Source organism: Erythrolamprus reginae, chromosome 1 (genome assembly GCF_031021105.1).
Source record: "Erythrolamprus reginae isolate rEryReg1 chromosome 1, rEryReg1.hap1, whole genome shotgun sequence".
In the NCBI taxonomy this organism is placed as follows: Eukaryota; Metazoa; Chordata; class Lepidosauria; order Squamata; family Dipsadidae; genus Erythrolamprus; species Erythrolamprus reginae.
Window position 1 is genome coordinate 24,175,622 of NC_091950.1, and position 26,912 is coordinate 24,202,533.

At 42.3% G+C, this 26,912-nt stretch overlaps 1 protein-coding gene across 1 annotated transcript in view; it reads right to left on the reverse strand.

Moving 5' to 3' along the window:
• Window positions 1–5,452: 5,452 nt before the first annotated feature.
• YJEFN3 (YjeF N-terminal domain containing 3) overlaps window positions 5,453–26,912 on the reverse strand; it is a 49,250-nt gene continuing 27,790 nt past the window's right edge. The window contains exons 4-6 of the mRNA XM_070732641.1: window positions 25,080–25,193; window positions 15,774–15,924; window positions 5,453–6,838 (exon numbers count right to left, since the gene is read on the reverse strand). Coding sequence (XP_070588742.1) covers window positions 6,639–6,838; window positions 15,774–15,924; window positions 25,080–25,193 — 465 coding nt within the window. The 3' untranslated portion in view covers window positions 5,453–6,638. The remainder of the gene's footprint in view (window positions 6,839–15,773; window positions 15,925–25,079; window positions 25,194–26,912) is intronic.

Genomic DNA, 26,912 nt, shown 5'->3' on the forward strand with positions numbered 1-26,912 from the left:
AAATAAACAAACAGACAAACAAACAAACAAACAAACAAGTAAGTAAGTAAACAAACAAGTAAGTAAGTAAACAAACAAACAAACAAACAAATTTGGGGAGTTCACAACCTCCGCTGGCAGGCCGTTCCACTGGTTGATCGCTCTGACCGTCAGGAAGTTCTTCCTTATTTCTAGGTTGAATCTCTCCTTGGTCAGCTTCCAACCATTGTTCCTTGTCTGGCCTTCTGGTGCCCTGGAAAACAGCGTGACCCCATCCTCTCTGTGGCAACCCCTCAAGTACCTGTAGACTGTTATCGTGTCCTGATAGCAGTCTCTCATGGATGTTTTGTTGGTTGCTGTCCTAATCAGCCTCTTCCAAATGTTTGTACCTGCCTCCTAGCTGCATTACAACAGCCTTACCTGTGCTGCTAGAGGTGCTAGCCGGATTGGCAGTGGAGTTCCCCAGGCTTATGATGTTGGGGGACTTCAACTTACCATCGCTTGGTGAATCCTCGGGAATTCATGGCTTCCATGGCAACTATGGACCTGCCCCAAGTAGTTCAGGGTCTGACTCATAAGGGGACACATACACTTGATCTAGTGTTCCTCTCGGGGCAGTGGATATATGATCTGCAATTAAGGGGTATAGATGTTTCTCCCTTGTCATGGTCGGATCATTTCTTGCTGAGGTTAGATTTTAAGGCTCCACTCGATCAACACAGGGAGGCAGAGCCAATTAAGTGATTCCGTCCCAGATGCCTAATGGACCATGAGGGGTTCCAGATGGAGCTTGGGGAAAATACCTGACTCCCTTGTCCACAATCCAGCTGAGTCCCTGGCAGGGGTGGGCTACTGCCCGGACGGGGGGGAACACAGTAGGGTAGCAAAAATGGAGCTCCACCTCAGAGTACCTAATTTCCACTGAAAGATGTTGAAAGAAAATGCAGGGCATTCTGCATAAGCCGCGCCCACAGTGTGGTAGTAAAAACTTTGGTGGCCCTTCATTGGTCCCTTTTGGCAGCCTGGAATAGGGCGACATCTGGGGCACTGGACAGAATTGTGCCTTTGCGACCTCTCTGTGGTGGTGGATCCAGGAAAGCTCTATGGTTTACCAAAGAGCTCTGGGAGATGAAGTGCCAGAAGAGACGTCTAGAGCAGTGTTTCCCAACCTTGGCAACTTGAAGATATCTGGACTTCGACTCCCAGAATTCTGGGAGTTGAAGTCCAAATATCTTCAAGTTGCCAAGGTTGGGAAACACTGGTCTAGAGCGATGCTGGAGAACCAGTAACTCTGAATCTGACCAAACACCATTAAGAGCCTTTATTAGCACTTTTTTAGTGACGATACAGACGGCAAAATGTTCGCATTTTTCCACACTTATTGAGTCCGCTAATTCGCGCCCAGCCACCCTCTTTAGGATGACTCGTTCCCTTCTCAATGTAGAGGGGACAGAGGAGTCTTGCAGGAGAGAGCTGAGGAATTTGTTAGGTTTCTGTCAGATAAATTCACCCAGATTCTGTTGTGGTTAGCTCTGGCCCAGCTCCTGCCCCAAGGACTGTGGATGTGGGGGAGACATCCACATGCTGCAGGCCTGTTTTGCCCCTGGTGGAATCTGATGATGAAGGCTCCTCTGACCAAGAAGGCATGCGTGACAGGGAGGAGGAGAGTGTGGCAGACAGCTCAGAAGGGGATCAATTATCTAGCTCCTCCTTGGATTCAGAACAAGAGTTAATGATACAGCCACGCATGCGGAGAGCGATGCATAGGCAACAACAACTGAGAGATTATTATCAAAGAAAATGAGGCCACCTGTGGTTCGGTGGGGCTGTGGTAATTAGTGAGGCTGCTATAAATAGCAGCCTGTGGGTTTGGCCATTGTGGAGGATTATCTGATCCTTGTGTTTCGTGACTGCCTTGCTGACTTTGATCTTTGTGTGCTGATTTTTCCCTGCTTTGAAACTAAACCAGAGCAAAGTGTGTTTCACTTTGTGAAAGGAGGACTGTGAATTGCCTCACAGCTGCAAGTTAAGTATCTCAGAACTGTCTTTTAACACAGAGCTCCCAGTGAGGGCCCACAAAGTTGGTCTGCTCTGGGTCCCATCAGCTAAACAGTGTTGGTTGGTGGGGTAGGGCCTTCTCTGGGGCTGCCCCGGCTCTTTGGAACCAGTTACCTTCTGAGATCCAAACTACCCTACCCTATTGACCTTCTAGAAAGCATTAAAGAGCTGGCTTTTCCAACAAACCTGGGGCCATTGATCTGGCCATGAATAGTATGCAGAGGTTTAACTGTTCGTATTGTAAATTGTTTTAAAACTGTTTTTAGAGATTTTTGTACTATTACTGGTGTTTTATATTTTTGCTGTGAGCTGCCTAGAGTCCCTAGGGAGTTGGGAGTTGGCATAGAAATTGAAGCAATAAATAAATAAATGTGTAATTCAGTAAATTCTACACAAAAAAGTCTTTTGTTTTGTCTAAAAAACAAGAAGAGAAGAGCTCACATCTGTGATATTTATGTTTTAAAAGCTTGTATTGGGGAAAAGTTTACAAATATGACATCAGGGACATTTGTGTTAACAGAGTATTTCTCTGGGAAATTCCATTACAGACCATGCACATTAAGTTTGTGTACAAAAAATATTTTGATATTTCGGTCAGAGTTGCGAGATGTAAACAGACACAAATCATCCCAAGATTGGCCAACGGAGGGACATTTCTGGAAAGCCTTTTAAAACTCCAGATAAATTACCTTTAGATGATGTCCTACTCACAAGGTTGTTGATGGTCTTAAAAGAACTATTCTAGAAGCCTAAAAATTCATTTGGAAAAAATTTAAACAATCACTAGATGGAAGCAAAAGCCTTTTTCTATATCTTTACCGCCATCTAATGGTATAGGTAGACCTCAACTTAGTTGCTTAGCGACTATTAGAAGCTATGATGGACCACCCAGTGCTATTTGCAACAGGGATTCAAAGGTTCTAACAACCACTCCCACATGGGTGAACAGTGCAGTCAGGCAGTAGGGAAAGCAAGTGGGATGCTTGGCTGCATAGCTAGAGGTATAACAAGCAGGAAGAGGGAGATTATGATCCCGCTATATAGAATGCTGGTGAGACCACATTTGGAATTCTGTGTTCAGTTCTGGAGACCTCACCTACAAAAAGTTATTGACAAAATTGAACGGGTCCAAAGACGGGCTACAAGAATGGTGGAAGGTCTTAAGCATAAAACGTATCAGGAAAGACTGAATGAACTCAATCTGTATAGTCTGGAGGACAGAAGGAAAAGGGGGGACATGATCGAAACATTTAAATATATTAAAGGGTTAAATAAGGTCCAGGAGGGAAGTGTTTTTAATAGGAAAGTGAACACAAGAACAAGGGGACACAATCTGAGGTTAGTTGGGGGAAAGATCAAAAGCAACATGAGAAAATATTATTTTACTGAAAGAGTAGTAGATCCTTGGAACAAACTTCCAGCAGACGTGGTAGATAAATCCACAGTAACTGAATTTAAACATGCCTGGGATAAACATATATCCATCCTAAGATAAAATACAGAAAATAGTATAAGGGCAGACTAGATGGACCATGAGGTCTTTTTCTGCCGTCAGACTTCTATGTTTCTATGTGGCCATGTGATCATAGTTTGGGACAGTAGTTTCTGTTGCTACTGTTTCACTATTGGGAGCGTGCGTGTGTGGCACTTTTGCGCAAACACAGAGATGTTCACGCAAGTGGGCGGAGCCTCCCACCGCCACGTGTTCGTCTAATCTGAGGCAAACCGGAAGGAACCCACCACTGGTTTGGGAGCTCGGCAACCAGCCTACGATGTATGGTGTTTTCGCTAGAAACCTGTGTTTACTTACACATAATGGTTTTGCTCAACGACCGCTCCATTCACTTAACTACGAGCTGTTATGGGTGTAACATAGAAACATAGAAGACTGACGGCAGAAAAATACCTCATGGTCCATCTAGTCTGCCCTTATACAATTTTCTGAATTTTATCTCAGGATGGATATATGTTTATCCCAGGCATGTTTAAATTCAGTTACTGTGGATTTACCAACCACGTCTGCTGGAAGTTTGTTCCAAGGATCTACTACTCTTTCAGTAAAATAATATTTTCTCACGTTGCTTTTGATCTTTCCCCCAACTAATTTCAGATTGTGTCCCCTTGTTCTTGTGTTCACTTTCCTATTAAAAACACTTCCCTCCTGGACCTTATTTAACCCTTTAACATATTTAAATGTTTTGATCATGTCCCCCCTTTTCCTTCTGTCCTCCAGACTATACAGATTGAGTTCATGAAGTCTTTCCTGATACGTTTTATGCTTAAGACCTTCCACCATTCTTGTAGCCCGTCTTTGGACCCGTTCAATTTTGTCAATATCTTTTTGTAGGTGAGGTCTCCAGAACTGAACACAGTATTCCAAATGTGGTCTCACCAGCACTCTATACAGCGGGATCATAATCTCCCTCTTCCTGCTTGTTATACCTCTAGCTATGCAGCCAAGCATCCTACTTGCTTTTCCTACTGCCTGACTGCACTGTTCACCCATTTTGAGACTGTCAGAAATCACTATCCCTAAATCCTTCTCTTCTGAAGTTTTTGTTAACACAGAACTGCCAATATGGGTGTACCTCGGTAAGCCCATATAACAGCAACATTCTGTGTGCTGCACTGGCTACTGATTAGTCTTCGGTCACAATTCAAGGGGTTGCTTATCACCTATAAAGCCCTACAAGGCTTAGAGCCTGACTATTGATCGGACTGTCTCCAGCCACACACATCCCAGAGGCCTATTAGATCTCACAGAATCGGCCTCCTCCAGGTCCTGTCAAATAAACAATGTAGGCTGGCGGGACCATGGGGAAGGGCCTTTTCTGTTGCCGCACCGGCTCTAGGGAACCAACTCCCCCCCAATGTTCGCACTGCTCCCACTCTACTGGCTTTTTGAAAAGCTGTTAAAACTGGCTTTGTCGACAGGCCTGGGAGCTGTGAACTTTAACATCAGACGTGCTCAAAGTATGTTTGTCGGGTATGTATGTTTGTGGCTTTTGGGGGGGGGGTTTATAATGGGTTTGTTAGGGTCATGGGGTTTTATTTACTGTTGCTTTTCAACTTCTTTTTATTATTATACTATTGTATTGTGTTTATTGTTGTAAGCTGCCCTGCATCCTATGGGATTGGGTGGCATAGAAGTCGAATATACAGTGTTCCCTCAATTTTCGCGGGTTCGAACTTCGCGAAATGTCTATTCCATGGTTTTTCAAAAAATATTAATTAAAAAATACTTTGCGGGTTTTTTTCTATACCACATTTTTTTCTGCCCGATGACATCATACGTCATCACCAAACTAATAATTTTTGCAAATAAATAACAAAAAAAATATATTGTTAATAAATAATTATGTTTATAAATATCAGGATCACTAAGTGTCTTATTCAACAGTGAGTACCAGTAATAATGATGAGTAAATGGTTGTTAAGGGAATGGGAAAGGGTAATTTAGGGGTTTAAAGTGTTAAGGGATGGCTTGTGATACTATCCATAGCCAAAAATTGTGTATTTACTTCCACATCTCTACTTTGCGGAAATTCGACTTTCGCGGGCGGTCTCAGAACGCATCCCCCGCGAAAATCGAGGGAACACTGTATATTAAATTAAAATTAAATTAACAACCTCTACAAAAAAAGGTCATAAAACTGGTCAGGATCATATGGTGACCCGCTTAACAACTAGCATGATTTACAACCATAATTCTGGGCTCGACTACGGTCACAAATCAAATGCTACCTATAAGTCCATTTTAAGAGAAGGGAAGGCGGATACCAAACTCTGTGGGAAAAGAAAGTTTTAAAAATGCCATTTGAAATTTTTCCCGGCATCGCTCTAACTTTTTTCATATTACGCACCTCCTGTTTTCCGTGACGTGTATACTGTATATATTAGAAGGGCAGGGAAGAATTTTAATATAAATAAAGATAAATAAATAGAACATTACTCATCCGTTTTTCATCAACTCCTGTCCCAAACTGTTCGTTAAGGCCTAGCAAACTTGAATGCCTCTTCCCAGCACCTTTGTCTCACCTTTACATCGAGATCTTTCCATTCAGGTGTGTTCACCTGAATGCAGGGTGGGGTGAGATATTTAAAATGTGTAAGAGGTGGACATATGAGCCCCTTCCCTTGCAGCCACCCCTGTCTTGATTGCAATAGACTAGTCCAGGGGTAGGCAAAGTTGAACTCTAATGGGTTTCATAACAGTTATTTCAAGAGGAATTTACGTGTATCTCTTTTAATTCACATTTCCTGGAGGGTTCCCCTTAGGTGGCTCAGTTGTCTGAGCGCTTCTGTTTCTTCCAAATGGTTTTGCCAGGTTTTGTACTATGAATTAAACAATGCTATTCTACATTCCAACGCCTAGACATGGAACTGATTAATACTGGGGATCTCGTTTTGACATTCGAGAGAAGCAAACCAGGGAGTTCTTAGCAGGGCCAAGATACCCGGAAGCCACAAACTGCTGGATGATTGTGTCCATCTCTAAACCTTGGCAACTTCAACTCTCCAGAATTCCCCATGCTGGCTGGGGAATTCTGGGAGTTGAAGTCCGCAAGTCTTACAAATTGCCATGGTTGGACACCCCTGCTCTACAGAGAAACCACACATTCTGTGCCAGGGTATTCTGGCAAATTCAGTTCGAATTTCTTCTGCACGTCGTAGGGGAGGAAGCGCCCAGCTACCAGGTGGTGCTTGCCCATAAATCTTGTGGCGCATTGCTTCGGAGCCGCCAAAGAGACAAGAACATCGGGGCTGATTCCATCGCTGCTGCCCATCTCTACATCCCAACCTGCAAAGAAAGAGCAAAAATAAGGCAAGAAAATCCAACAACCCCAGGAACCACCACCTGATCTTTGCTCTAATTATCCAGATATCCCCCAGTGGGGGGGGGTGTATTCTCTATTTCTCCTTCAATAATTCATTTTCAGAGATTTTTTTTCAGCTTTAATTAAAGGAAACTCTAAATCAGTGGTTCTCAACCTGGGGGTCGGGATCCTTTTGGGGGGTTGAACGACCATTTCACAGGGGACATCTAAGCCCTTGAGAAAGACAAATTTCCCATGTTGTTGTTGTTGTTGTTGTTGTTGTTGTTGTTGTTGTTGTTATTATTATTATTTGTCTGTTTGTCTGTTTGTCTGTTTGTCTGTTTATCTATCTATCTATCTATCTATCTATCTATCTATCTATCTATCTATTTATCTATCTATTTATTTATTTATTTATTTATTAGATTTGTATGCCGCCCCTCTCCGTAGACTCGGGGCGGCGCACAACAATAGTGGCAAAACAAAATGTAATACAAATCTAATAATTTAAACTAAAACCCCATAATTTAAAAAACATGCACACAACACACCATACATAAACAATATAGGCCTGGGGAAGTTATTTCAGTTTCCCCATGCCTGACGACAGAGATGGGTTTTAAGGAGTTTACGGAAGGCAAGGAGGGTGGGGGCAATTCTAAAGGAACTAAAGCTTCTACTCTGATGCCTTGGAACGTATTTTTACAATCTGACCAATCAGGCGTTTACAGTAGGGGTGTCCCCAGTAATGGGCAGCCAAAATTTTTACTCCCACACTGGCTTGTTTTGTGGGTGTGGCTTAATGGTCATGTGACTGGGTAGGAGTGGCTTGCCAGCCATGTGACCAGGTGGGAGTGGCATAAATGATCATCATTATTCAAGTGAACTGTTAAGTCCTCGACTTACAACCTCACCAGTGTCGCTCGCTGGCGTGACAATTTACTTCACGTTTCCCGCGTTCTCCTTCCTGGGTCACCCCTCCCGCCTCAGGCTGGGTGGCTAGGCGAATGGGTGCTGCCAGTAGCATAAATGCTGCCAGCGCCGCTTCCACCCACGCCTTCTGCTTGCACCTCAGGCGGGAGATGGCCGCGTGAGGCTGGAGGGGAGACAGGCAAGAGAGAGGGAAGCTCATCCAAGGCCAGGAAGTTCAGTCTCCCTATGCCCGGTAGCATAAATGGGTCTTTAACATCTTGCGGAAGGCAAGGAGGGTGGGGGCAATTTGAATCTCCAGGGGGAGTTGATTCCAGAGGGCTGGGGCCACCACAGAGAAGGCTCTACCCCTATGTCCCGCCAGACGGCATAGTTTAGTTGACGGGACCCGGAGAAGGCCGACTCTGTAGGACCTAATTGGCCTCTGGGATTCGTGCGGCAGAAGGCGGTCCCGTAGGTAGTCTGGTCCGGTGCCATGCAGGGCTTTATGGGTCATTACCAACACTTTGAATTGTGACCGGAACAAACCAGATGGCGAAAAATGGCCCGACAGGCCAATCGGAAGTCTGGAGGCTTCAGTGAGGACTGTGAGCATGCGCGCGTAGGAGGGGGCATTGCATTATTGGTGTGGGCTATCGTGTGCGTGCGCACCCTTTTGGCACCCAAGCCAAAAACAATCCATCATCACTGGTCTTGGCGGGACCCAGGGGAAGAGCCTTCTCTGTGGCGGCCCCGGCCCTCTGGAACCAACTCCCCCCAGAGATTAGAATTGCCCCCAGCCTCCTTGCCTTTCGTAAGCTACTTAAAACCCACCTCTGCCGCCAGGCATGGGGGAATTAAGATTTCTTCTCCCCCTAGGCCGTTACAATTGTATGCATGGTATGTTTGTATGTATGTGTGTTTGGTTTTGTATATTAAGGGGTTTTAATTCGCTTTTAGTATTGGATTATTATTGTATACTGTCTATGATTGCTGTTAGCCGCCCCGAGTTTTCGGAGAGGGACGGCATATAAATCCAATAAAACTTGAAACTTGGTCTGTTGTTTCTCAATCTTAGCCCCATCCAGTTGTCTGGACTTCAATTCCCAGAATTCCCCGGCCAGCTTGTTTAAAAACAGACCAATGCTTTGTGCTGATGAATATCTCATCCTTGCTCCATTAATTTAACTCAAAATTAAATTAAATTCCGATTGTACCATTGTCAGTGGAAAGGAATTGGAACATTTCAGGGAGGAGACGTTTATTCCCATCCGTGTCTCATCTGCCTGTTTGTTCTTCCACAGAAGGAATTGCTTCCCTTGATGGTGAAAGCAGGTTTCAGGCTGCCCCACAACTCTAGACACAGCAAAATGTGTCTGAAGATGACATCATGTCTCGTTTTAGGAAAAGCGATTCCTTCTTACAGCAAGCGCTGCCGTTCAAAAGAACCGCCTCTTCAGACAGACACCGCAGGTGCCAACCAGCCAAGCTGGAATTTGGCAAGAGGACGGAAGTATGAAGAAGTGGAGAAGGGATTAAAATGAAGAGGAGGGAGAACCAAGGCGTGTCGTGTTCTGAAAGGACAGGGAAGGGGGGATGGCAATGTGCAGGGGCGACATTAATGGAGACTTCATGTGGGTGAAATTGATCCTCTCAAGCAGCTTTCCTCCTACCTGGTATTCAGATGAGTCCAGGCTACTTCTCAGAATCTTATTTTATTTTATTATATTTTATTTATTTTACTTTATTTTTTTAAATATTATTTAATTTTATTTAGTTTAGTTTAGTTTAGTTTAGTTTTGTGTTATGTTATGTTATTTTATTTTATATTTATTTATTTATTTATTATGATTGATTGATTGATTGATTGATTGGTTGGTTGGTTGGTTGGTTGATTGATTGATTGATTGATTTTTTTATTTTTTTATTTTATTTAGTTATTTATTTATTTTGTCCAATACATAATACACATTGAAGAGAAAGATAGGTAATAATATAAGTAAAGAAAAGAATAGAAGAAAAGATAAAAAAAAGTATAGGTGAACATATTTGAAAGGAAGAAAAGATAATTGAGATAAGGAGAGACAGTTGGACAGGGGACGGAAGGCACACTGGTGCACTTATGCACGCCCCTTACTGACCTCTAAGGAACCTGGAGAGGTCAGTCGTGGATAGTCTAAGGGGAAAACGTTGGGGGTTAGGGGTTGACACTACTGAGTCAGGTAATGAGTTCCACGCTTCGACAACTCGGTTGCTGAAGTCCTGTTTTTTAGTCAAGTTTGGAGCGGTTCGTAAACTACTCAAGACTCATTTATACCGCCAGGCATGGGGGAGTTGAGATATTCCTTCCCCCTAGGCCATTACAAGTTATGCATGGTATGTCTGTGTGTATGTTTGGTTTTATAATAAGGGTTTTTAGTTGTTTTATTATTGGATTGTCACATGCTGTTTTTATCATTGTTGTAAGCCGCCCTGAGTCTACGGAGAGGGGCGGCATACAAATCCAATAAATTATTATTATTATTATTATTATTATTATTATTATTATTATTATTATTATTGAATCTGTTGCTGCTCTTGTGTTGTTGCGATTGAAGCTGAAGTAGTCATTGACATCTCTAGCCAGCAGGGAGCGTTTTGTCCTAATTTAGTTTAGTATTTTTTTCCCCTATGACTACATAACAAATACTCCGCCCACAAAGCTTTAAGGAATGAGTGGAATGATAGCATGTGAGGGGCGTTCGAATCTAGCTAAACCGGCATTTGTCAATCTCAATGATATATGGGCTTTCCCTAGGCAAGGCTTGGGATTGTGAGTTAATCTATTTATTATTTATTTATTACTGGGATTTCTATGCCGCCCTTCTCCAAGGGACTCAGGGTGCCTTACAGTTGCCACAAAAAAAAGAGGGAGTCAACCTATACTTCCAAAGCATCTGAGGGTAGAACAAGAAGCAATTGATGGAAACTAATCAAGGAGAGAAGCAACTTAGAACTAAAGAGGAATTTCGTGACAGAACGGTTGATCAATGGAACAGCTTGCCTCCAGAACTTGTGAATGCTCCAACACTGGAAGTTTTTAAGAAGATGTTGGATAACCATCTGTCTGAAGAGTGTAGGGTTTCCTGCTAAGTCGGAGGTTGGACTAGAAGATCTCCAAGGTCCCTTTCAACTCTGTTGTCATTGTTATTATTGTTGAATCTGGCTTCCTCCGTTGACCTTGCTTGTCGGAAGAAGCAGGCTGGGAAGGTTGCAAATGACAATCACATAACTCCAGGATACTGCAACCATTATAAATACATGCCAGTTGCCAAGTGCCCAGTTTTGATCATGTGACCACGGGGATGCTGCAACGGTCGTAAATGTGAGGACTAGTTGTAAACCTTTTTTTTTTCAATAGTGAAAGTTGAAAGAGTCACTAAATGGGTGGATGTAAGTAGAGAACTATCCGTATAGGCCTAGCAAAATGGAGGGAGGGATGGAGGGATGAATAAATGGAGGGGTGGAAAATTGGGATATGGCCACCTACTTCCCAAAAGACCAGCTGTATTGACCTCCAAGAATCTGAAGGGGCTCAAATGTATCTGACTGGGACCCCCATCCCCTCCATTATAGAATGAATGAATGAATGAATGAATGAATGAATGAATGAATGAATGAATTTATTTATTTATTTATTATTTATAATTTATTTATTTATTTATTATTTATTTATTTTTATTTATTTATTTATTTATTTATTTATTTATTTATTTATTTATTTATTTATTTTGTCCAATACATAATACACATTGAAGAGAAAGATAGGTAATAATATTAGTAAAGAAAAGAATAGAAGAAAAGATATAAAAGTATAGGTGAACATATTTGAAAGGAAGAAAAGATAAATGAGATAAGGAGAGACAATTGGACAGGGCACGGAAGGCACACTGGTGCACTTATGCACGTCCCTTACTGACCTCTAAGGAACCTGGAGAGGTCAGTCGTGGATAGTCTAAGGGAAAAATGTTGGGGGTTAGCGGATGACACTACTGAGTCAGGTAATGAGTTCCACGCTTCGACAACTCGGTTGCTGAAGTCATGTTTTTTACAGTCAAGTTTGGAGCGGTTCGTAAACTACTCAAGACTCATTTATATCGCCAGGCATGGGGGAGTTGAGATATTCCTTCCCCCTAGGCCATTACAAGTTATGCATGGTATGTCTGTGTGTACGTTTGGTTTTATAATAAGGGTTTTTAGTTGTTTTATTATTGGATTGTCACATGCTGTTTTTATCATTGTTGTTAGCTGCCCTGAGTCTACGGAGAGGGGTGGCATACAAATCCAATACATTATTATTATTATTATTATTATTATTATTATTATTATTATTATTATTATTATTGTATCTGTTGCTGCTCTTGTGTTGTTGCGATTGAAGCTGAAGTAGTCATTGACATCTCTAGCCAGCAGGGAGCGTTTTGTCCTAATTTAGTTTAGTATTTTTTTCCCCTATGACTACATAACAAATACTCCGCCCACAAAGCTTTAAGGAATGAGTGGAATGATAGCATGCGAGGGGCGTTCGAATCTAGCTAAACCAGCATTTGTCAATCTCAATGATATATGGGCTTTCCCTAGGCAAGGCTTGGGATTGTGAGTTAATCTGTTTATTATTTACTTATTACTGGGATTTCTATGCCGCCCTTCTCCAAGGGACTCAGGGTGCCTTACAGTTGCCACAAAAAAAAGAGGGAGTCAACCTATACTTCCAAAGCATCTGAGGGTAGAACAAGAAGCAATGGATGGAAACTAATCAAGGAGAGAAGCAACTTAGAACTAAAGAGAAATTTCGTGACAGAAGGGTTGATCAATGGAACAGATTGCCTCCAGGAGGTGTGAATGCTCCAACACTGGAAGTTTTTAAGAAGATGTTGGATAACCATCTGTCTGAAGACGGTAGGGTTTCCTGCTAAGTCGGAGGTTGGACTAGAAGATCTCCAAGGTCCCTTTCAACTCTGTTGTCATTGTTATTATTGTTGAATCTGGCTTCCTCCGTTGACCTTGCTTGTCGGAAGAAGCAGGCTGGGAAGGTTGCAAATGACAATCACATAACTCCAGGATGCTGCAACCATTATAAATACATGCCAGTTGCCAAGTGCCCAGTTTTGATCATGTGACCACGGGGATGCTGCAACGGTTATAAATGTGAGGACTAGTTGTAAACCACTTTTTTTTCAAATAGTGAAAGTTGAAAGAGTCACTAAATGGATGGTTGTAAGTAGGGAACTACCTGTATAGGCCTAGCAAAATGGAGGGAGGGATGGAGGGATCAATAAATGTAGGGGTGGAAAATTGGGATATAGCCACCTACTTCCCAAAAGACCAGCTGAATTGACCTCCAAGAATCTGAAGGGGCTCAAATGTATCTGACTGGGACCCCCATCCCCTCCATTATAGAATTAATTAATTGATTGATTGATTGGTTGGTTGATTGATTGATTGGATTTGTACGCCGCCCCTCTCCGAAGACTCAGGGCAGCTAATAGCAATAACAGGACAACATACAATAATAATCCAATACTAAAAACAATTAAAAACCCTTATTATAAAAACCAAACATACATATAGACATACCATGCATAAAATGGTAAAGGCCTAGGGGGAAAGTGTATCTCAGTTCCCCCATGCATGGCGGCAGAGGTGGGTTTTAAGTAGCTTACGAAAGGCGAGGAGGGTGGGGGCAATTCTAATCTCTGGGGGGAGTTGGTTCCAGAGGGCCGGGGCCGCCACAGAGAAGGCTCTTCCCCTGGGTCCTGCCAAGCGGCATTGTTTGGTTGACCGGACCCGGAGAAGGCCCACTCTGTGGGACCTAACTGGTCGCTGGGATTCGTGCGGCAGAAGGCGGTCCCGGAGATATTCTGGTCCAATGCCATGAAAGGCTTTATAGGTCATAACCAACACTTTGAATTGTGACCGGAAACTGATCGGCAACCAATGCAGACTGTGGAGTGTTGGAGTAATATGGGCATATTTGGGAAAGCCCATGATTGCTCTCGCAGCTGCAGAACCAGAAAATAGCTGCTCTTTAACAACATCAAAAGCCGATTCCTAGGATAGTGGCTGCTTTCCTTTACCTAATGATTGGACATTAGACCAATGCTAATGGATGAGTTCAAGGCAGTGCTTCTCAATTATTTTCTGTCCCCCCCCACCCAGGAAGAAGAACACATTTTGCGACACACACACACCAACTCTGCCAGCTTTATTTTTTCCAATATTCGGCACATTTTTGCTGAAAAAACTCAAACAGCTTATCAGTGCAATTGGGGTGTAATGTATTTAAGTGACGCCTTAATTTATTTGGCTTCATGCTGTCCACTGTCAACCACATCTGGAGTATTGCATCCAGTTCTGGTCACCACACTTAGAAACATAGAAACATAGAAGTCTGACGGCAGAAAAAGACCTCATGGTCCATCTAGTCTGCCCTTATACTATTTTCTGTATTTTATCTTAGGATGGATATATGTTTATCCCAGGCATGTTTAAATTCAGTTACTGTGGATTTATCTACCACGTCTGCTGGAAGTTTGTTCCAAGGATCTACTACTCTTTCAGTAAAATAATATTTTCTCATGTTGCTTTTGGTCTTTCCCCCAACTAACTTCAGATTGTGTCCCCTTGTTCTTGTGTTCACTTTCCTATTAAAAACACTTCCCTCCTGGACCTTATTTAACCCTTTAACATATTTAAATGTTTCGATCATGTCCCCCCTTTACCTTCTGTCCTCCAGACTATACAGATTGAGTTCATGAAGTCTTTCCTGATACGTTTTATGCTTAAGACCTTCCACCATTCTTGTAGCCCGTCTTTGGACCCGTTCAATTTTGTCAATATCTTTTTGTAGGTGAGGTCTCCAGAACTGAACACAGTATTCCAAATGTGGTCTCACCAGCATTCTATATAGTGGGATCATAATCTCCCTCTTCCTGCTTGTTATACCTCTAGCTATGCAGCCAAGCATCCTACTTGCTTTCCCTACCGCCTGACTGCACTGTTCACCCATTTTGAGACTGTCAGAAATCACTACCCCTAAATCCTTTTCTTTTCAAAAGAGACATTGAAACTCTGGAGAAGGTGCAGAAAAGAGCAACCAAAATGATTAGGGGACTCGAAACCAAGACTTACGAAGAGAGATTGCGGGAACTGGGCATGGATAGCCTAGAGAAAAGGAGGGCCAGAGGGGACATGATAGCTGTATACAGGTATATGAGGGGTTGCCACAGAGAGGAGGGGGTCGCTCTATTCTCCAGAGCACCAGAGGGCCGGACGAAGAACAACGGCTGGAAGCTGACCAAGGAGAGATTCAACCTAGAACTAAGGAAAAACTTCCTGACGGTCAGAGCGATCAACCATTGGAACAGCCTGCCTGCAGAGGTTGTGAACTCCCCAACTCTGGACACTTTCAAGGGGAAATTGGACTGCCATTTGGCTGGGGTGCTTTAGGATTCCTGCTCAGGCAGGGGGTTGGACTTGATGACCTACATGGTCCCTTTCAACTCTAACAATAAATAAACAAACAGATAGACAGATAGACAGACAGACAGACAGACAGACAGACAGACAGACAGATAAACAAACATATTTGACACAGTAAACATAGCGTTTTTTTCTTGTCTCCCACCATAGTTACAGTGAAGCCAAGCGCTATATATGCTCCGTCCTATTTCCTCGTCTTAGCTTTCAGGAGACTTACGTTTGTCTCATTATCTCCTTCTCTCTCCTCTTTTCTTTTCATCTTTTCTTTGGTGTCACTTAAGGGTTTATTATCTGCACTTCATATCTCCTGCTCTGTGCTGTGTGCTATTGTTCAGTGCAAAAAATTCCTACTTCCTGGGGCAAAAAAGAGCACGTTTCCTGGGGTCACGTGCCCCCCCGACATCACTTCACACACACCCCCTCCAGGGAGGAGGCACCTCACTATTTGAGAAGAACTGGTTCAGGGGTACAGAGATCTCATCTACACACCTGATGGGACATCCAGGCTGACAAGAGGAATCCGAATTTGTTTGAGAGTTGCCAGGATTGTGCAGTAGGGCTCCGAAAGTTCCCCCAGGCTGTCTCCTACGCCAAGCATGGCATCAATCACCAGGTTGTATGCATCACTGATTAGTTGAACCTGCCAGAAGGAAAGGAAAAAATTGCATTCAGTGCCATATTAGCCTTCCAAACTCTTCCTTATTATTTCCAAAATGAAAGAAGCTTACTCAGAATTCATCGTGCAGGTTGGAGTTGTCTTTTTTTTAATCATCCAGTTTTATATTTAGCCCTTTGCGCAGGAAGCTTAATATATGTTTCTGTTTACATTGCGTTACATTGGCTATATTACAAATAAATTCTGATATTACTGTTTCATCAGATTTAATTTACGCAGAGATGTCATCGCCAAGCCAAACCTGAATCTCTTTCTTGGACTGTGGTACTCGTATATGTACAGTGGTACCTCTACCTAAGAACGCCCCAACTTGCGAACTTTTCTAGATTTTCAAGATTTTCAAGATTTTTTGCTTCTTCTCAGGAACCAAAGCCTCCGAAACTGTAACCGGAAAAGGTAGGGAGAAGCCTCTGTAGGGCCTCTCTGGGAACCTCCTGGGAGGAAACAGGGCTGCAAAAGGCAGGGAGAAGCCTCCGTGGGGCCTCTCTAGGAATCTCCTGGGAGGAAACAGGGCTGGAAAAGGCAGAGAGAAACCTCCGTGGGGCCTCTCTAGGAATCTCCTGGGAGGAAACAGGGCTAGAAAAGACAGGGAGAACCCTCCGTGGGGCCTCTCTAGGAACCTCCTGGGAGGAAACAGGGCTGGAAAAGGCAGAGAGAAGCCTCTGTAGGGCCTCTCTGGGAACCTCCTGGGAGGAAACAGGGCTGGAAAAGGCAGGGAGAAGCCTCCGTGGGGCCTCTCTAGGAATCTCCTGGGAGGAAACAGGGCTGGAAAAGGCAGAGAGAAGCCTCCGTGGGGCCTCTCTAGGAATCTCCTGGGAGGAAACAGGGCTAGAAAAGACAGGGAGAAGCCTCCGTGAGGCCTCTCTAGGAATCTCCTGGGAGGAAACAGGTCTGGAAAAGGCAGAGAGAAGCCTCCGTGGGGCTTCTCTAGCAATCTCCTGGGAGGAAACAGGGCTGGAAAAGGCAGGGTCTCCACCCTCCCTGTGGTTTTCCCAATTGCACGCATTATTTATTATTATTATTATTATTATTATTATTATTATTATTATTATTATTATTATTTATTAGATTCGGGGCGGCTCACAGCAATCATAAGAACAATATATAGTAACAAATCTAATATTAAAATCTAAAATAACAATTTTACATTAAAAAGCCTAAAAACCCCAGTATCTAAAAAACATACACACATATATTATTTGCTTTTACATTGATTCCTATGGGAAAAATTGCTTCTTCCTACAAACTTTTCTAAAGAACCTGGTCACGAAATGAATTAAGTTCATAAGTAGAGGTACCACTGCATTATTATTGCACTGTAACATCTCCCCTGGAAGGGAGGCTGTGACAGCTCATTACCCCAAATATCTTGAATTCTTCTGCATTGATGGGAAGCCCTGAAGACAAAATGTAACTCAACCAAATGCATCTGCAGAGTGCAGGAAATAGCGTCTCTGAATGCTGGAAGGGAACATCTGTATTCCTAATTATCTAGGATTGTTCTATGTCTCATGTTTTTCAACTTTGGCAACTTCTAAGATGTATAGACTTCAATTCCCAGAATTTCCCACCCAGAGTCGAAGTCTATACATCTTAAAGTAGAGAAACACAGCTATAGATGGTTTACTATTACTTAGCTCAAGCAGCTTCACGTGGGGAAAATCTTAGTCGTACCCTGCTTTGAACTCTTGGAGGAAAATTGGATGCAAATCTAATGAGGGAATGAACAGGGGAATGCATAGTAACAGAACTAGCTTGTCAATGAGTGAAACCAGTGTGATCAATTAAATGGAAGGGATATTTAGCAGAAACATTGTACCTGCAGCTGCAGCTCTATTTGGAAAAGAGGAAAAACAGAGCAAATGTTTCGCATGGCCCCATATATATATATGTCACATGTTTTTTTTTGCTGAATTTGAAAATTAAGGGAGACTAGGATAGATCTATTTCAGCCTTATTTTGGCCTCATCAGCTAGCCATACCCGCTGGGACTTGAACCTGCAACCTTTGCCTTCTAAGGCAGAGAATTATCCTCTAGGCTACAGTATCCAATCCCTTCAGCTCTGCACCAAGGAAGGGTTACATATTTTTGTGTCGAATCACCCTGGTGTATTGTAATATATATTGTTTGTTTGTTTGTTTGTTTATTCATTTATTCATTTATTTATTGGATTTGTATGCCGCCCCTCTCCGTAGACTCGGGGCGGCTAACAACAATAAGAAGAAACAGCATAAAACAAATCTAATATTTAAATTACTAAAAGCCCTTATTAAAAACCAAGCATACACACAAACATACCATGCATAAAATTGTATAGGCCTAGGGGGAAGGTATATCTCAATTCCCCCATGCCTGACAACAGAGGTGGGTTTTAAGGAGTTTACAAAAGGCGAGGGGGGTGGGGGCAATTCTGATCTCTGGGGGGAGCTGGTTCCAGAGGGCCAGGGCCACCACAGAGAAGGCTATTCCCCTGGTCCCCGCCAAACGACATTGTTTAGTTGGCGGGACCCGGAGAAGGCCCACTCTGTGGGACCTAACTGGTCGCTGGGATTGGTGCGGCAGAAGGCGGTCCCGGAGATATTCTGGTCCGATGCCATGAAGGGCTTTATAGGTCATAACCAACACTTTGAATTGTGATTGGAAACTGATCAGCAACCAATGCAGACTGCGGAGTGTTGGTGTAACATGGGCATATTTAGGAAAGCCCATGATATTATTTTTACCATTAGAGTTTTCAGTTGTAAACTTTTATTTAAGATCTTTGTACTCCCACAAAACATCTTTGTTTTTCACTTGACTTCTGGGTGGCTTCTATACCGCAAGATTGCAGAAAGGAACTTCATCTCAATTTCATGAGATGAGGTTAAATTGCAAAGCCAAAACCTTTAAAAAACCCCCCTCTCTGCCTCTATCCGTACTGAAATTAGGAAAACTTTAGAATCCAGCAATTATTTCAAAGATAATGCTTTTGGAAAGCTTCAACCAAAATCCAGCCAAACCCATTACTCTTGACGTTTCTTGCCCAGAAGGCAGAATCAGCTGTATTGGAAAACGTGATTCAAAGAAGTAGGTTGGATTCTGGTTTGTTTGAAAGACGAAACAGAAGTGTGGATTGAAAGCTAGATACAATTGTTTGTTTAGAAAATTTATATCACTGCCCACTTACTCTTACTCTGGGTAACTTACCGGTACAAAAAATAAAATCCCAATGTACAACCATAAAATCAATAATCTGCCATCCCTCTGGTGACAACTATCAGTCAAACAAGCCACTTGATGAGCTCCACCCCACCCTGGATTACTCATAGAAACATAGAAGTCTGACGGCAGAAAAAGACCTCATGGTCCATCTAGTCTGCCCTTATACTATTTTCTGTATTTTATCTTAGGATGGATATATGTTTATCCCAGGCATGTTTAAATTCAGTTACTGTGGATTTATCTACCACGTCTGCTGGAAATTTGTTCCAAGGATCTACTACTCTTTCAGTAAAATAATATTTTCTCATGTTGCTTTTGATCTTACCCCCAACTAACTTCAGATTGTGTCCCCTTGTTCTTGTGTTCACTTTCCTATTAAAAACACTTCCCTCCTGGACCTTATTTAACCCTTTGACCTATTTAAATGTTTCGATCATGTCCCCCCTTTTCCTTCTGTCTTCCAGACTATACAGATTGAGTTCATGAAGTCTTTCCTGATACGTTTTATGCTTAAGACCCTCCACCATTCTTGTAGCCCGTCTTTGGACCCGTTCAATTTTGACAATATCTTTTTGTAGGTGAGGTCTCCAGAACTGAACACAGTATTCCAAATGTGGTCTCACCAGCATTCTATATAGCGGGATCATAATCTCCCTCTTCCTGCTTGTTATACCTCTAGCTATGCAGCCAAGCATCCTACTTGCTTTCCCTACCACCTGACTGCACTGTTCACCCATTTTGAGACTGTCAGAAATCACTACCCCATAATCCTTCTCTTCATGAAACATTTTTCAAGGGAGTGCCATATTTGCACAGAGATGCAAAGAAATAATAAGGATTTCCCTAGCCCTTTTGGTGGCTTTCAACGCATAATAAAATTCCAAGCCCTAAACGGACATGATTTTACCAATTATTGGAAACAAAATAAACATCAGGAAAAACAGCAACTTGCAAAATAATATATATGAGAATGAATGCAACGTTTATAACATAGCTATATATCCATGTGAATTTTTAAAAAAAGTATAAAAAAGTTTAAAACACATCAACCCAATATTAAAACTGAGAGTGAGTGGGTGTCCATATAAATTATCTAAATACATAAATAAAAATTAAATGATAAATCATATAACTTACAAATGTATATAGGTATCCATTAAAAATGGATGTGTTTTGAATTTACATTTTTCAGTAGCATATACAGTGGTACCTCTACATACAAACGCCTCTACTTACAAACTTTTTTAGATAAGAACCAGGTGAAGAATCAGAATTTTATGATATATGGAACAAATTGTATACAGGGTTAAATAAAAGGGGAAAAATAAGATTTAAATGATTTGGAATTATATTGAAGTATTAGAATTAGTTATATCTTATCATTTTTATAGGTGTAAAGTATATAAAAACAAAAATTCTTCTTTTCATTCTATATCAATTTTAAATGTTATCACTGAATTTTCTTTCTTCTGTATTAGATAGACTTCAAAAATAAGTGGGGTAATGGCAACCCCAAATATATGTTAAATGTAAGTATGTCATGTTTGTCTTTTTACGGAAAATTTAATAGTTTAATTTTTTTTTTAAAAAGAACCAGGTGTTCAAGATTTTTTTTGCCTCTTCTCGAGAACCATTTTCCACTTACAAACCTGACCCTCCGAAACTGTAAATGGAAAAGGCAGGGAGAAGCCTCCATGGGGCCTCTCTAGGAATCTCCTGGGAGGAAACAGGGCTGGAAAAGTCAGGGAGAAGCTTCTGTGGGGCCTCTCTAGGAATCTCCTGGGAGGAAACAGGGCCAGAAAAGGTGGGGAGAAGACTCCGTGGGGCCTGTCTAGGAATCTCCTGGGAGGAAACAGGACCTTCACCCTCCCTGTGGTTTCCCCAATCGCACACATTATTTGCTTTTACATTGATTCCTATGGGAAAAATTGATTCTTCTTACAAACTTTTCTACTTAAGAACCTGGTCACAAAATGAATTAAGTTCGTAAGTAGAGGTACCACTGTATTTGGAATTAAAATCTAAGTCAGAGAGAACTCTAGTAAAAGAAATATTTTTCAACTTGAAGAAGACCAAGGAAGAATCAGGTATTAGACATGCTACAGAATCATTGTAGGTACCAGTATTTTTCGGAGTATAAGATGCATTCATCAGAAACCTTTGCGACTGCCTTCCCTAAGAAAATAATTCAAATATAATCCAAGCATGTTTAATTTAAATCACACGCCACATATCCCATCCCTTGCCTGCCAAGCCTCCCCCCCCCTAAAAAGACCCCCAAAATTCTGCCACTTATCATTGTTAATAGGGTAAAACGATGTACTTTATTAAATGCAGAGAAAGAAATGTTGAGAATGATTTAATCGGATGAATTACTGAGAACCCAGAATAATCATAATAACTAGATTATCTGTGCTTATCCTTTAATATTTCTAAAACTAATTCTGGAGATGAAAGCTAAGGGCTCTCTTGAAATCCCTTTTCAAGTATTTTTATTTCACATGTGCTCTGCACTATAGATTCAACGATGCAGAAATATGCATTGAAACAGCAACGATGGCATCATACGTATGATCGCACTGGGGCTGGCGCTAGACTTCGAGGGAATCAAACATGTGCAGTCAATGCTAAAATATAACCAAAACACTCTCAACCAGTGTTCCCTCTAATTTTTTTTTGGGGGGGGGGCGGAAAAGTATAGTGTCTGAGCTGCAGTCCCTTCGGGACTGGGCGGCACAGAAATAATAAATAAATAAATAAAAATTTTAAATTAACTTAAATATTAGATTTGTTTTACATTGTATTGTTATTGCTGTGAGCCGCCCCGAGTCTGCGGAGAGGGGCGGCATACAAATCTGATTAAACTTAAACTTAAACTTACTTAAATAAATAAATAAATAAACAAACAAACAAATAAAAAACCCACCCTGTTTTGCTTCAGAGAATTTAAAAATAAAATACTGTACTATGTGTCTTTAACTCTATCAATATCAAAATGCCACTTAAATAGTTGAGCTAGTTTCAAACTAGATTTTGATTTTCTTTCTCTCTTCCTTACTCACATTCTTTTTATTTCTCTTTTCCTTCCTCTCTTTTTTCTTTCTGTTTCTCTCTCTTCCTCTCTTTCTCTCTCTCTCCTTCCCTCTCACTCTTTCCCTCTCGGCTTCTGGGCAGCTTTGGAAAACTCTGAGTTGATGATGATTTTTAAGTGAGCGATTGCTCACTGCTCAGCTTAGAGGGAACTATGCTCTCAACCTCAAATTCAGATCACATGAAAACTGCAGATAGAGGTAGAAATGATTGGGACTGGAGGCTAAAACATATAAAGAACGATTGCAGGAGCTGGGCATGGCTAATTTAATTAAAAGAAGGACCAAGGGAGACACGATAGTAGTGTTCCTATATCTCAGGGGCTGCCACAAAGAAGAGGGAATGAAACTATTCTCCAAAGCACCCGAGGGTAGAACAAGAAGCAATGGGTGGAAACTAAACAGGGAGAGAAACAACCTAGAACTAAGGAGAAATTTCCTGACAGTCAGAACAATTAAGCAGTGGAACAGCTTAGCTCCAGAAGTTGTGAATGCTCCAACATTGGAAGTTTTTAAGAAGATGTTGGATAACCATTTGTCTGAAGTAGTGTAGGGTTGGAAGCCCTCAAAATCCCTTCCAACTCTGTTATGATTATGATGATGATGGCTCAGGATATATAGTTAAGATAATGAACTCCTACTATACACAGAAAGAAAGAAACATACTGTACCTTCCCAATCTGATGTTCTTCAACTATCTGCAAAGCTTTGGCTACAGTTCACCTACAGGATTAAGGGAACTGTAGCCAAACACATCCAGAGGACAAAAGCTGGTGAGATATCCATCCTAACCTCTTTCTAAACCAGTGATTCTCAAACTGGGGGTCGGGACCCCTTTGGGGGTTGAACGACCGTTTTACAGGGGTCACCTAAGACTATGGGAAAAGACAATTTTCCCATGGTGTTAGGAACTGAAGCTTCTATTCTGGTGCCTTGGAAGATATTTTTACAATCCGACCAATCAGGCCTTTACAGTGGGCATGTCCCTCTGACCTTCCTGCCAATCAGCTTAAAGTTTTGTTGGGAGAATTGCCGCTAGACTTATGGGTGGGGGTCGCCACAACATGAGGAATTGTATTAAGGGGTTGGAGCATTAGAAAGGTTGAGATTCACTATTCTAAACAGAAGGGCAGCTAACTACAGTTCTTTGGAAAAAGAGATCTAGAGCATTTTATAGGTAGTCCTTGACTTGTGACCACAATGGAGCCCCAAACCTTTGTAACTGAGCAAGACAATTAACTGAGTTTTGCCCTGTTTTACAACATTTCTTGCGGCAGTTGTTAAGTGAATTACTGCTGTGGTTACGTTAGTAAAACGGTCGCAAATGGAATCTGGCTTCCTCATGGATTTTGCGTGTCAGGTCTCAAAAGGTGATCGTCAGACCATGGCACATTGCAATGGTCATAAATGTGAGTCAGTTGCCAAGTACAGTGATACCTCATCTTACAAACGCCTCGTCATACAAACTTTTAGAGATACAAACCTGGGGTTTAAAATTTTTTTGTTTCTTCTTACAAACTATTTTCACTTTACAAACCCACTGCCACCACTGGGATGCCCCCCCTCCGGACTTCCATTGCCAGCGAAGTGCCCATTTTTGCACTGCTGGGATTTCCCTGAGGCTCCCCTCCATGGAAAACCCCACCTCCGGACTTCCGTGTTTTTGTGATGCTGCAGGGGAATCCCAGCAGCAAAAAAACAGGTGCTTCGCTGGCAACGGAAGTCCAGAGGTGGGGTTTCCCAGCGAGGGGAGCCTCAGTGAAATCGCAGCATCGCAAAAACACAGAGGTCCGGAGGTGGGGTTTCGAGAACTTAGGTGTTTTTGCGAGGGGCGGCATACAAATCTAATAAATAATAATAATAATAATAATAATAATAATAATAATAATAATAATAATAATAATAGATTAGAATAGCCCCCACCCTCCTTGCCTTTCGTAAGCTCCTTAAAACCCACCTCTGCCGTCAGGCATGGGGGAACTGAGATATTCTTTCCCCCTAGGCTTCTACAATTTATGCATGGTATGTTTGTATGTATGATTGGTTTTATAACAAGGTTTTTTAGCTGTTTTTAATATTGGATTGTCACATGTTGTTTTTACCACTGTTGTTAGCTGCCCCGAGTTCACGGAGAGGGGTGGCATTCAAATCAAATCAAATCAAATCAAATCAAATCAAGTCAAGTCAAATCAAATCAAATCAAATCAAATCAAATCAAATCAAATCAAATCAAATCAAATCAAATCAATAAATATAATAATAATAATAATAATAATAATAATAATAATAATAATAATAATAATGGGGAAAGCGGTTTTCGCCCTCCCCAGGCATTGAATTACAGGTGTGGGCACTCGCGCTTGTGCAATAGTGCACACGCACACTCTTTCAGCACCCGCGGGAAAAAAGGTTTGCCATCACTGTTATAGAGTAATTCCAATTTATTCTTTATACCTTTATACCTTGGGGTCTCGAATTCTACTGCCCATATAACCTCTAACCCTGTCCCATCGTCCCATCAGTTCCTGCAGTTCCTTATTTTCAAGCATCTGGATTTTGATCATGTGACCATGGCGATGCTGGCATGAGTGTGTGAAAAATAGTCACAAGTCGCCTTTGCTCGTTGCCATTGTAATTCTGAAAGATCCCTAAATGTATTGTTGTAAGTCAAAGACCGCCTGTGCTTGCTCAGATGCTGAAATCTAAGTCTCTGCCCAAATAGTTCCGAAAACGGGATGAAAACATGAATGCGTGTGAAAGCTGAAAATGAAAGGATTTTTACTGTAATCGGCTTCCTTTCCCAAATGCGATTAAGCCTCTCGCCTTACCTCTGTTGGCAGGTAGGAAAGGAAAGGAATGTCGATCTTTTCACACTGCGTGGTGAAATCTCTGTAGAGAGGATTAGACGACTTTTTGGGATAGAAAATGGTCGGCTCATATTCCTGGAACAGAAAACAGGAGATGGCTGTCGATAAGTGTTGGTTATGACCTATAAAGCCCTTCATGGCATCGGACCAGATTATCTCAGGGACCGCCTTCTGCTGCACGAATCCCAGGGACCAGTTAGGTCCCACACAGTGGGTCTTCTCCGGGTCCCGTCAACCAAACAATGTCGCTTGGCGGGACCCAGAGGAAGAGCCTTCTTTGTGGCGGCCCCAGCCCTCTGGAACCAACTCCCCGCAGATATTATAATTGCCCCCACCCTCCTTGCCTTTCGAAAGCTGCTTAAAACCCACCTCTGCCGCCAGGCATGGGGGAACTGAGATACACTTTCCCCCTAGGCCTTTACAATTTTATGCATGGTATGTCTGTATGTATGATTGGTTTTTATATAATGGGTTTTTAACTGTTTTTAGTATTGGATTTTGTTATATAATGTTTTATTACTGTTGTTAGCCACCCCGAGTCTGCGGAGAGGGGCGGCATACAAATCCAATAAATAAATAAAATAAATAAATAAAATAAATAAATAAGCATTAAGGGTATAATCAGTATAATTAAAGCCTCAGTGGCACAGTGGTTAGAGTGCAGGACTGCAAGCTACTTCTGCTGATCACTGGCTGCCAGCAGTTTGGTAGATCGAATCTCAGTAGGCTCAAGGTTGACTCAGCCTTCTACCCTTCCAAGATCAATAAAATCATTGTTGGGGGCAATATATATGCTGACCTGTAAACCACTTAGAGAGTGCTGTAAAGCACTGTGAAGCTGTATATAAAAGTCTAAATGCTAAATGCAAATGTGTTTAATTCCAAAAATCATTCCAATTAGGTTAAAATTCAAGAGGCAGGAAAAGGAAAGGAACATATCAAATTTTTGGGAGTACAGTAGTACTGTACTCTACTTACAAACTTTTCCAGATAAGAACCGGGTGTTCAAGATTTTTTTTGCCTCTTCTCAAAAACCATTTTCCACTTACAAACCCGACCTCCAAAACTGTAACTGGAAAAGTCAGGGAGAAGCCTCCGTGGCACCTCTCAAGGAATCTCCTGGGAGGAAACAGGGTCAGAAAAGGTGGGGAGAAGCCTCCGTGGGGCCTCTCTAGGAATCCCCTTGGAGGAAATAGGGCCTCCCCCCTCCCTGTGGCTTCCCCAATCACACGCATTATTTGTAGTGTTGAGCGAACCCAATGAAGTTCGGGTTCAGCACCTGAACTTTTTCCATAAAAGTTCGTGTTCGGTGCCGGACCCGAACCCGAATTTTACCCAAACATGAACTCGAGGAGCTGGGGAGCGCCACCACCCGGCTGTCATCTTCCGAAATAGCCGGGGCGCTTCTCGGCATTCTCCCAAATGCCGAACCCAGAAGTTCGGCAAAAGTTTGGGTTTGGATTCGGGAGAATGCCAAGAAGCACCGTTGCCTGCCTGTCACCTTCCCAGAAGAGCCAGGGGGCTATCGGCCGGCCCAATAGGTGATTCCAAGGGCGGAGCTTTGATGTCATGGAGACGTCCTTCCTGGCCGGCCGAAATGGGGACTCCAGGAAGGACGTCTCCATGACGTCAAAGCTCCGCCCCTGGAATCCCCTATTGGGATTCCCCACCTCCGTTTGCGCCTCCCGACCGGCCGACCGCTCCCCGGCTCTTCTGGGAAGGTGACAGCCAGGCGGCAGCGCTTCTTGGTGTCCTCCCGAATCCAAACCCGAACTTTTGCCGAACTTTCAGAAA